General features: G+C 46.0%; 1 protein-coding gene across 1 annotated transcript in view; it reads right to left on the reverse strand.

Annotated features, from left to right (window-relative positions):
• Positions 1-12,747, reverse strand: part of LOC126418539 (ataxin-2) — a 130,409-nt gene that overhangs the window by 97,484 nt on the left and 20,178 nt on the right. Inside the window, exons 3-6 of the mRNA XM_050085352.1 lie at positions 11,828-12,035; positions 11,235-11,359; positions 11,003-11,127; positions 10,194-10,786 (exon numbers count right to left, since the gene is read on the reverse strand). Of these exons, the coding sequence (XP_049941309.1) occupies positions 10,194-10,786; positions 11,003-11,127; positions 11,235-11,359; positions 11,828-12,035 (1,051 nt within the window). The remainder of the gene's footprint in view (positions 1-10,193; positions 10,787-11,002; positions 11,128-11,234; positions 11,360-11,827; positions 12,036-12,747) is intronic.

Raw genomic sequence — 12,747 nt, forward strand, 5'->3', positions numbered from 1 at the left:
TTTGTGCACATAGAGCAGCAAATGCCCGACGATAAACAAGTGAAGGGGTACCATCCTTGGGAAATTGACAAAGGTCACGGAGCAGGCAGATCCGGGGACGGAGCCAAGGCGGTGCTGTACCCCAAGTTGTCAAGAAGGTTTTAGGAAAGCGGAAGGAAAGAGAATGGAGCAGTTGACGGAAGAGGACTCCCAGTGGTAGTACGGAGGAGGGGAGGCCTGCATACCCTACATCAAAGGAGGCGTCGAAAAAAATTTCATGGGCTGGATTAGCAGGCATGGAAGACAGATGGCTAGCATAACGACTCAGAAGGACTGCTCGCCAACTGGACAGTGGAGGTTCAGCAGTCTCAGCATAAAGGCTTTTCACAGGGCTGATGTAAAAAGCTCCAGACACTAAACGTAATCCAAGGTGGTGGATAGAGTCGAGACGACGAAGAATAGACGGCCGAGCAGAGGAGTAAACTATGCTTCCATAGTCCAATTTCGAGCGCACTAAGGCGCGATAGAGGCGGAGAAGGACCACTCGGTCCACTCCCCAGGAGGTACCATTCAGGACACGAAGGGTGTTGAGCGATCGCTGACAGCGAGCCGAAAGATAGGAAACGTGGGAGGACCAGCACAGTTTTCTGTCAAACATAAGACCCAAGAATTTAGCGACGTCCGAAAACGGAAGGTTGACAGGACCTAGATGTAAGGAGGGTGGAAGAAACTCCTTACGTCGCCAAAAATTAACACAAACGGTCTTACTGGGAGAAAAATGGAAGCCGGTTTCGATGCTCCAAGAGTGGAGGCGATCGAGACATCCTTGAAGACGTCGTTCAAGAAGGCTGGTCCGTTGAGAGCTGTAGTAGATCGTAAAATCGTCCACAAAGAGGGAGCCCGAGACATCAGGAAGGAGACAATCCATAATTGGATTTATGGCAATAGTAAACAGTACAACACTTAGCACGGAGCCCTGGTGTACCCCGTTTTCTTGGGAGAAAGTACGGGAGAGAGTAGTGTTCACCCGCACTCTAAATGTGCGCTCTGCCATAAATTCGCGAAGAAAAAGGGGCAGCCAACCTCGAAAGCTCCAAGAGAACAGTGTGCGGAGGATGCCTGTCCTCCAACAGGTATCGTATGCTCTCTCCAGATCAAAAAATATTGCTACTGTTTGGCGTTTCCGGAGAAAATTGTTCATGATATAAGTGGAGAGAGAAACACGATGGTCAACTGCAGAACGATGCTTTCGGAAACCGCATTGGGCAGGTGTTAAAAGACTGCGGGACTCCAGCCACCAAGCTAAACGGCAATTCACCATACGCTCCAAACCCTTACATACACTACTCGTGAGAGAAATGGGGCGATAGAGGGGAGATTTTTGTCCTTTCCAGGTTTCGGAACAGGAACGACGATAGCTTCCCGCCATCGTCTGGGAAAAGTACTGTCGGTCCAAATTCGATTATAAATGGGAAGGAGGTAGCGCAGACTATGGGTTGATAAATGCAGCAACATTTGGATGTGGATACCATCCGGTCCTGGGGCGGAGGAGCGAGAAGAAGAGAGTGCATGTCGGAGTTCGCGCATGGAGAAAACAGTATTATAGCTTTCGCGATTTTGAGAGAAGAAAGCAAGAGGTTGCACTTCCGCTGCACGTTTCTTCGGGAGAAAAGCTGGCGGGTAATTTGAAGAGCTCGAAATTTCAGCAAAGTGTTTACCCAAGGAGTTAGAAACTGCGACGCGGTCCACTAACGTATCACGTGCGACAGTGTGCCCAGAGACCGGGGAGAAACTAGGCGCGCCTGATAACTGTCGAAGCCGACTCCAAACTTCCGAGGACGGAGTGAAGGTGTTAAATGAGCTAATAAAGAATTTCCAGCTTGCCTTTAGCAATATTGCGGATGACGCGACGGCATCGCGCACGGAACTGCTTATAGCAGATACAGTTGGCCAAAGTAGGATGGTGGCGGAAAACGCGAAGAGCACGTCGCCGCTCACGTATTGCGTCACGGCATGCCTCTTTCCACCAAGGAACTGGGGGGCGCCAGGGCAATTCGGAGGTGAGTGGAATTGAACGTTCCGCAGCTGAAAGAATAACGTCGGTAATATGTGTGACCTCATCGTCGACGCTAGGAACGTGACGGTCATCGAATGTCGCTAGAGACGAAAAAAGTGTCCAATTGGCTTGAGCAAACTTCCAGCATCGCGGGCGCATATAGGGCAGTTGAGGCTGCAGTCTAAGGACACATGGAAAGTGGTCACTCGAGTGTGTATCATCAAGGGCGAACCAATCGAAGCGCTGAGCTAGCGGAACAGTACCGACCGAAAGGTCCAAATGAGAGAAATTTGTCATGGAGGCAGACAAAAATGTAGGGACCCCAGTGTTGAGGCAAACTAGATCCGCTTGGTGGAAGACGTCTAGCAATAGTGAGCCATGTGGACAAGGATGTGGAGATCCCCAAAGCGGGTGGTGGGAATTGAAGTCCCCAACCAGCAAATAGGGGGGTGGATGCTGACCAAGAAGATGAAGGAGATCAGCTCGTGCCATTGTTGTGGATGATGGAATGTATACAGTACAAAGAGAAAAGGTATATCCAGAATGGGGAAGACGGACAGCGACACCTTGGAAGGAAGTGTTTAAGTGGATTGGGTGATAATGGAGAGTATCATGGAGAAGAATCATGAGTCCTCCATGTGCTGGAGTGCCTTCAACAGAAGGGAGATCATATCGGACCAACTGAAAATGAGGGAGAACAAAGCGGTAATGGGGACGCAGCTTTGTTTCCTGAAGACAGAAGATGACCGGCGAGTAGGATCGTAAGAGGATCGACAATTCATCCCGATTGGCTCGAATGCCGCGGATGTTCCAGTGGATAATGAAAGGGTGAACAGACAATGGAGGAATGTGACCAAGGTTGCCGTCAACTCAACGACTGCTCAGAGCTTGCGACCGACAGCATGGAATGGCATTCAGCCGAAGGCAGAAGATCCTGATCCATAGGTTGTTCAGGAGCAGCTCCTGCCACCAGCAATCGTTCGGTTGATCGGCCGCCAGCAGTGCGCCTCAGCGACAGGGCGATTTCCGCCAGGTGGTGCTGTGGATGAGACACGCCTAGGCGGAGAAGGAGATGAACTGGGTTTCTTATTAGCCTTCTTGAAAATATGATGTTTAGATGAAGGAGGAACCGATGATTGTGAAGTTGGGGTACGTAAAAAATCTTCGCAAGTAAGCTCTTTTTTCGAAGTCTTGGTGTCTGACTTTTGGGCTCGAGATTTAGCAGAACCTGATGAAGGGTGAGCCATAGAGTGGGCAGGCGAAAGGGGTGAGGTTGAACAGGCGATCTTTGCGCTGGCCGATCTGACAACCGTGGCAATAAAGGTGAGGTCGCAAGTCTGCGTGGCCGCCTCCTTTGTTGGCCGAGGAGAAGCAAGGACAGTGCTGTATTGTCCTGTCTGTGGCACGGTGGGCTGTCGACTGGCGAATAATTTTCAAGCAGCACAGGTCGACACCTTTTCCTTCACTCTGATTTCCTGGATGAGCTTTCCATCTTTAAAAATGGGGCAATCTTGAGAGGAAGCAGCGTGGTCACCCATACAGTAAATGCAGCGAGGGGATGGAGGTGGACAGGCACCCTCATGGGCATCCTTGCCACACGTAACACATTTGGCCGGATTGGAACAGGATTGGCTGGTGTGATTGAACCACTGGCACCGATAGCAACGCATAGGGTTTGGGACGTAAGGGCGAACGGAAATTATCTCATAGCCTGCTTTGATTTTGGATGGGAGTTGAACTTTGTCAAATGTCAAGAAGACAGTGCGGGTTGGAATGATGTTCGTGTCAACCTTTTTCATAACTCTATGAACAGCCGTTACGCCCTGGTCAGACAGGTAGTGCTGAATTTCGTCGTCAGACAATCCATCGAGGGAGCGTGTATAAACGACTCCACACGAGGAATTTAAAGTACGGTGTGGTTCCACCCGAACAGGGAAGGTGTGGAGAAGTGAAGTACGCAGCAATTTTTGTGCCTGGAGGGCACTGACTGTTTCTAACAACAATGTGCCATTCCGTAATCTGGAACAAGACTTTACAGGACCTGCAATTGCGTTGACACCTTTCTGAATAATGAAAGGGTTGACTGTGGAGAAGTCGTGACCTTCATCAGACCAAGAAACAACAAGGAACTGTGGCAACGAGGGAAGAACTGTCTGTGGCTGAGACTCGGTGAACTTACGCTTGTGAGCAGACATAGTGGAAGGTGAGGAAACCATTGCAGAAGAATCCCCCATGATTACCGGCGTCTCTGATGGCGCGCTCCTCCCTTGTGGGGGCCTCTCTGAGGGCGCTCCCGCCTTAGGTGATTGTTCACACCTCCCAACAAACGGACGGAGGGACCAATCGGCACTTTTGGAAGGTATCAGGCCGGGTAATCACCCCTCCCTGGGCCTGGCCATTACCAGGGGTACGTATGTGTCCTACCTGTCTACCCGGGGCGGGGAATTACGCGTTACCCCGTCACCGGCTACGCACAAAAATGTGTGGGTCGTCCTTCAGACATGCACAGGGAGGAAGAAAGAGAAAGGGAAAAACAAAGAAAGGGAAAGGAAAGAAGAGAGGTCTCAAACGCCGCAGCGGAGAAAAGGGTAAAGAGAAGAGGTAAGGAAAAGAGAAGGACAAAGGAAGGATGAAGACATACAAGCAGAGAAGGCGAAGAATGCGTTACATTTACGAGCGTCCGTCTCCGGACGTAGGCACAAACCATACCCCCAGAGGGGGAGAAATGGAAGGAAAGAGCCAGAGGTGAGGGGAAGGGAGGGGGGGGGGGGGGCGAAGATGGGGGATAGGGAAGGATGTGGAAAAGGAAGGTATGCAGCCCGGAAAGGAAGGAGGGCCACATTAGCTCGGGGTCCCGTGCTTGCTATGCACGTATCCACGAAAGAGTTGTGGACCCCCTGGGGGTGAGAGGAGGATCCTGCTTCATGGGGTCCGCAGAAGCATCAGCTTGCTTGTGCGGTCGGTTTGTGGAGTCCAACACTGAAAAATGGTTGTTTTGTGCTCATCAGCGACACGGAGGCTGGCTGGGCTAAGGTAGTGCGTGGCGACACCACTGAAGAGGATCTTCGAGGTAGTGAATGAGAAGACCGTTTGCCTTTGGTGGACTACTTCGAGCCTTTCCAGTTAGATGAAGACTCAGGTGTTTGGCTGGAAGGATGGAACAAGTCTTCACAGGAGTAACCCTTCTGTCCAGGTGTGTAGCTGGCGGCTTCACCCCTTGAGGCGAGAGTTTGACGGTTGTTGCACAGCTGGACAGGGGAATGGCGATGCTACCTTGACACTGGGCGATTTCACAACCTCAGAGCTGAATTGGAGGTCACATGTCTACGTGGCCATGTCTTTCATGGAGCGAGGGATAACAAGAACAGAACTGTAGGTACCAGACGGGAGAATGCATGGATTGCAACTAGCCAGTAACTTGCGAGCAACTGGATAAGGCACCTTTTCCTTTACCCGTATATCTTGAACAGCTCACTCATCAAGACACACTAAACAATCCCAAGAGGAGATGGCGTGGCTGCCATTGCAGTTTATACAGCGGGTAGGAGGAGGAGGACAATCGCCCTGGTGCGCACCCTATCACAGGTGACATGTGGTCGGGTGTTGACAAGAAGTTCTAATGTGGTTGAAATGATGACACTGGTAGCAGCGCATTGGGTTCAGAATCTAAGGCCTGACGATGATAATTTCATAGCCTATTTTGAGCTTTGACGGAAGCACCACTATCAAAGGTGAGAAAGAGTGTGGGTGGGCACTAAGGAAGAATCTACCTTTTTCATTACACGATGGACAGCAATGACCCCCTGATCAGAGAGGTAAGATTGGATTTCAGTCTCAGTTAGACCATTGGGGAACCTGGTGTAAATTGCCAAGGGAAGAATTCAAATTTCTATGGGCCTTGACACTAACAGGGTAACCGTGGAGAAGTGAGGCAGCAAGCAGTTGTTGTGCTTGAGTATCAGAAGTGGTCTCCAAAAGAAAAGTGCCATTCCGTAAACGAGAGCAGGATTTCACAGGGCCAGCAATGGCATCAACACCTTTCTGAGTAATAAATGGATTGACCGTGGTGAAGGACTGAGCATCTTCAGTATGTGAGACCATGAGGAACCGTGGTGCAGCAAGAAGGGTCTTTGAATCATTAGCCTTATTACTTTTAGGTTTTGTAGGTATTGGGTGTGAAGATGATTGACTCATCATGGGGAAATCCCCCATGACTGCCAGCGTCTCCGATGGTGCACTCCTTCCAAGTGGAGGCCCCCTTCACAAGGGGGCGCACCCACCTTAGGTGATTGTTCATACCTCTGGTCACACCTCCCGAACACCTGACAGAGGGACGAATCATCAGTTTGGGAAGGTTACAGCTCAGGCGAACACCCCTCCCTGGGCCTGGCCTGTACCAGGGGGTATGTACGAACCCTACCTGTCGACCCAGAGCTGGGAATTAAGCGTTACCCAGTCACCTGTTATGCGTCAGAAGTACGGGCCGGCCTTCAGGAGCGCACAGGGAGGAAGAAGAAAAGAGGATCCTCAAACACCAAATCAGAGGAACGAGAGGAGAAAGGAAACAAAGAAAGAAAAAGGAGCAAAAAACGAAGGTGAGACTGTTAGTTCAGCAGCGGCACAATGCAGAACATTCCCAATAATATCCCGGACATGTTCCCCTAGGGAGGGGAAAAAGAATAGCAAGAGAACAGACATGCAGCACAGAAGGGAAAAAATGCTGCAAAGGCTGGGGCCCCGTGGTAGCCAAGCACAAACCCGCCAAAGAGTGGGGGGGGGGGATTTGGGATGTAAATGGTACAATGGGAAAAGGTGAAGCGAGGAAGGAAAATGTGGATCGCAACAGCTTAAAGCCACATAGTCAGGGAGATGTTCTGACTATGAACGTCATCCCAGATGAGCAGCACGATTCCCCATGAGATGAAATGCCATCCTGACGGGGAAGATCAAAACGGACCGGAAAGAAATGCAAGAGGTAAAAGAGGTTGTGAGGATGCAACTTTGTTTCTTGAAGGCAGAGAACAAGTGGATGCTGTGATTCAAAGTCCAGCCATAATTCCTCTTTTTTGGATCTAAGGCTACTAACATTCCATTGGGAGGCGAGTCACGACTAGCAAAGGGGAGGGGGGAAAAATGAAAGGGCGTCACCTTGGCGACTGCTGAGTGCCAGACTTCAAAGACTCACTGCTTCTGGGAGCAGAGGGTGGAGGATCCTGCTCCACGAGACCTACAGAAGCGTCGGGATTCTCCCTCTGTCGGTCTGCGGAGTTCGAGACAGAGAAATGGTGCACACCAGCGACATGGAGGTTGGCCAGGTGAGGATATCCTATAGCGACACAGTTTAAAAGGATCTAAACGACTGTGAAGCAAAAGACCATTTGCCTCTGATTTCTTGGAGCCTCTGCAGGTGGCAGATGATGATTCAGATGTTTATTGGCTGGAGGGATGAAAGAAATCATTGCGGGAGTATTCCTTGGGTCGTTTCCGGCCAGCCGGTGGTGTAGCAGGTGACTTCGCCCCGTGAGGGGAAAGATCGGTTGCTTGTTGCACAGCTGGAGGAGGAGACAAGGATGCTACCACGACATTGGGTGATTTAATAACCACGGTGCTGAATCTGAGGTCACATGTCTGCGTGGTCATGTCCTTTGTGGAGTAAGATGTAGCAGGAACAGTACTGGAAGTGCTGGATGGTTTAACACAGAATTTCTGACTAACCAAAAGCTTGCATGCAACAGGGTAAGTTACTTTTTGCTTCACCCACTCATTGAGATATGTGGCGGACAATCTCGGGAGGAGTCTACATGGTCACCATAGCAATTGATGCAGTGGGGAGAATGAGGTGGGCAATAATCCTTGTGAGCATCCCTAACACACTTGTCCTTGTGTCAACAGGGCATTCGAGTACGGCTGCAACGATGACACTGGTAGCAGCGCATCAGGTTCGGAATGTATGGTCAGACTGTGGTAAGTTCATAGCCTGCTTTGATCTTGGACGGAAGCACTACTCTGTTAAACGTCAGAAAACATCAACACCTTTTAGAATAATAAACAGACTGACCATTGCAAAGGACTGACCATCTTCAGTATGTGAGACCACGAAGAACTGTGGTGCAGCTGGGAGAGTCTTTAAATTGTGAGCTTCAGTCCGTTTACGTTTGGTAGAAGTTGATTGAAGAAGATGATTGGCTCATTGTGAGAAAATCCCAACGATTGCCATCATCTCCAATGGCATGCTCCTTCCAACTGGGGGATATATAAGGGCTTCACAGCGAAACTTGCCACCATGTTGCCCACATGGCAAGAAATTTATAATTGCACCAATGCAAAGGCAGGTGGAAATTAACACTGTGAAGGCAGGAAATTTGAAGGTGTTTTTAATAAAATGTTGTAAGCAGCGGGAAAACATTTTCTACAACTTAGTAACTTTTATGTCAAGTCATCTGAATGAGCTACAGGTTTATGGATTTAAATAAAACAACGAAGTTTATGATTTCAAAAACTGAGAAATCCCATGTGGAAAATGTGCATCAAATCACAAAACTAGGAGGCCACGTGTCATCAGGGAGGTAGAGAACACTCAGAACAATGAGTGAAAAATTATACATCTGAGAAGTAGCAGTAATAGTTTGAGCAGTGGAGAGGAAAGTGATTTACAATTAGATGCTGACAGCAATGGGGGTGAATTTCATATAATCATAAATGCAACACAGTCGTGATTTTAAAGGAAAAGTCACAACGAACAGGCTAGCAAAGTAAGATTCATCGTTGGTTCCATGGTATAAAAAAATTTCATACCTGACAATAATAAAATTAACTAGAATGTCATTAATATAATTGTGTAGGCTTCCGTGGCCATGGGCAGCTGGGGTGGAAGTTTTCTCAGTATGGTACCACATCATACTGTAAGAAACCACTGTTACAGTGGTCTTCTTTTCGATCTTTTGTAGACCCAGATGAAGACCACTGTAATCATGGCCGAAATGTTGGTATCAGTAATAGATTTATACAGTATGACATCATACGATGCCCAGAAAACTATCATGTAAAACGTTCTATATTACACAAATATTTTCGCATATTCACATTTATGTCTAAATATAAATAATAAATTTCATATAAATAAGAAATTTCGGTATGTGAAGTACTAAACGATTATTAGTTGTCTTTCGAATTTACTTGTTACGGCTTAAGACTGCATGGAAGCAAGCTGTTGCAGCAAATTGTGTGTCTTTGTGCTCTCATCATTACAGCCAGCTCCAGTTCATTTTAACAAGAGACTTTTCTTTTTAGGCAATGCCATATTGAATAACAGGAAATCATGCTCATAAAATCTTACTTGGAGTTCTAACAGCAATGAACAATGTTTTAATAGACATTTTTAGTATGTTTTCTTCAATACTTGTTCATGAGACAGTTACGGGATTTAGTAAATGATGTGGTAGTTCTAACTCAAACTACGAAAAGCCCATAGTGGAATAACAAGAATCTGAAAAGGATAAGTTGTGACTATTCACAACATAGAGGTGGTGTTGAGTTGCAGACATGCAAAATGAAAAAGACTGCTAAAATATTAAACTTCTGGACAAAAAGGTCCTTTCCACACACACAGACAGAGAGAGAGAGAGAGAGAGAGAGAGAGAGAGAGAGAGAGAGAGCGCACAATCCACACACACACATGGCCATTGCCTCCAGGTGCTGGGATAGTTACGCCCCGGTGCCCGGAGGCCGCGTGTGTGTGTGTGTGTGTGTGTGTGTGTGTGTGTGTGTGTGTTTCCTAATTGGAAGGCTATTCTTGTCTGAAACTCCATGCCTCCTCTGAACAGTGAGTAGCAACCCATCCACTCATGTAGGTGGTAATTCTAAAAACTCATACACGAAATAACCTGTGTTTCACAACTATTATAAATTCCTTCATATAAATTCAGAAAATGTCAAAATTAAGCACTTTTATATACCTGAAAAGCTATTAAATAAAAAAAAAAAATCCAAGTTTTCATGAATAAACAAAACACAGACATTTGCAGCCAACCACACCATCATTCCATGAAATCATCCATAATTAATCTAATTTTGATTGTCACCTATCAAATGGTTTCTGTTCAATATCTGAGGGGGCCTACTACAAACAGTGCCATACAAATTTTAAGATTTTTCTTACCTCCCCTTATCTGTGGTGTCCGCTGAGCCTTTGGTTCCATTCCATTGACTTTGGGCTCTCTGATGCCCACAGGAACAACAGGGGAGCCAGGTGAAGGATGCCTCGGCATTGGCAGCTGTGGTGTACCCTGCGGCTGGGCGGCCTGTGCCTGTGGTTGTGGCTGCTGCTGAGAAGATTGCTGCTGCTGTTGCTGCTGCTGCTGCTGAGAAACTGAAAATATTACCGAATGGTGATAGCTATTTGTTTGTGGGAGAGGTGGGTACGCCTTTGTGGAAGACGGTAACTGTGGCAACTGCTGTTGTTGCTGCTGCTGCTGCTGTTGTGCTGCTGCTGCTGCTGGCTGTTGCGACGGTTGAGATATTTGGGGCTGTGGTGGAGGGGTCGAACGCACGCCCTTGCCTGCAGATGGTGGTGCAGGGCCTGTCTTGCGCTTCTGTGGAGGCAAATATTTGCCTGCTTCACCCTGCCCGTCTGGCCGGATAACTGCCGCAAAACGTTCCTCCTCGTCACCGTTCTCCAATTCAGCACGTGCTTTGTAATTTGGGTTACTCTCTATTTCACTTGCAATCTTTGCTGCTTTTGCCTCCGCATCTCTGCAAGAAACATAATATAGAGTTCTTCTACTGACAGATTATTCAAAATACAAAAATACATGTTAAAGTAAATCGAGGAATGATAAAGGAAGATGAAAAAAGATAAAAGCAATAGACGAAAAGAAGGCTGGGTGTCATTTTAGTCAAATATGCACCAGAACAAGGCAAGGACAAGAGAAGCTTGTGCAGGTGCAGAAATTGGTATAAAATTCTTACTTGAATTCTTTTGTATCTTTCTTCTGTAATGGCACAGTATAAGATTCCATTGATGGCTGAAACGACGACTGAACGCCATAGTCTCTCTCATTCTTGCGGAACATTTCATTAGGATCCCAACCGAGCTGAAACCCGAAGCGTTTATGAGAATCGAAGTTCTACGATAGCTTAAGTTACAGTTGGCGCTACTTTCAAACATAGACAAAACATTCTAAACAGCCAAATATCTTACCGAACTATTTGAATCAAGATCAAATTCATCTCCATTACAACCTGGTTCATCCCAAGGTTCGAGCTCACGCTCTCCACTTATATTGCCATTGAATTTGCTTATGGCAGTATCAGTCTGAAACGTATCTGCAAGACAAAACAGTTATTACCTTCAGCTGTCACTAATGACACACATAAAAGTAGTGTATCCCTTCAAAATACACAGAATTTGAAAGAAAACCAGGGGCTGTTAAGGGGAAAAAAGGATTGAACAGCAGAAACAGAGAGAGATTTATATAGTGACAAAAACTACCATTTTCCATTAGCACACAAAATTTAAGTAACAAAAGAGTACCCAAAGAGATCAACCATATTGTTTGGTAAAAGAAATCTAAAAACTCTCAGCACCTTACGATTAAAACATAACTATCTTAGTAAGACAAATTTTAATCTGCAACAAAACACTAAATTTTATTTTTCTTTACACGACTAAACAGCATAAAATCAGAGTTCGTTTAAGATAAAAAAGGAAAAAAGAACAAGTAGAATCTAGAATTACAAATGTGATTAAGCTAGTGCTCTTTCAATCAATAAGAGAAAATAATAATCTGTTACCTCTTGTAGCGTATTCCAAATCACAATCTCTCACTTCAATTGTAACAATATCTTCAGGCTTGAAAATTAACTTTTCAACAACAGTATCGATATCAATTTTGCTTGGATCATCTGTATTAACTTTGTGTGCCATCTCAAGAACAACATCGAATTGGCTTGAAAATGTTCGGAAAACTCCTTCAAATACCGATCCATTTAGAGTTGATATCTGAAACAATTTCACACTTATTTCTGAACAGCATATATAACGGTTACAGTTCTTGTGAATACTAAACAGGTATTATTATTATTATTATTATTATTATTATTATTATTATTATATAAAAAATATGGCAAACTATGGAAGGCATTCCATCAACTACTAAAATAACACATGTTCCAAATACAATACATTATATAAACAACTAAGTGGAGGACTCTCTCTCTCTCTCTCTCTCTCTCTCTCTCTCTCTCTGGTCAACAGACGGGAAGCCACAAAGCACCACATACAAATATATTATGGGTTCCAATTCTTACTCTTTGGGAAACAAAAGAAAATAACGGACAGTCATGGGAAAATAATGACAGCTTAAAACTGTGCCTGGTATTAGGACACAAGCAAGGTATCAGCCTATCCCAGGCAGTAGGGCTGTGAAATGTCATCGCTCCATAAATTTTCTTTCCTGTGAGCATAATCATCAGCATGAAAGACTCCATAGAGTTTAAATTGGAATTATAAGGTTGAAGTTTTGTCTCTACACATCCACTCTGCACAGTAAGACCACGAATGGCAGGGAACTGATTTGGATTTACTGTGTCGCACAGTTATTAGGCTGTTACTGAAGTCACTTTTTCAGCATTAGTTCAATTTAGAGCAAATATTTATTGCTGGAAAAATTTTCAATCCTTTTCAATTACACAGTTTAAGTACAGAAGTAGTT

This window comes from Schistocerca serialis, chromosome 9, assembly GCF_023864345.2.
Source record: "Schistocerca serialis cubense isolate TAMUIC-IGC-003099 chromosome 9, iqSchSeri2.2, whole genome shotgun sequence".
Lineage (NCBI taxonomy): Eukaryota > Metazoa > Arthropoda > Insecta > Orthoptera > Acrididae > Schistocerca > Schistocerca serialis.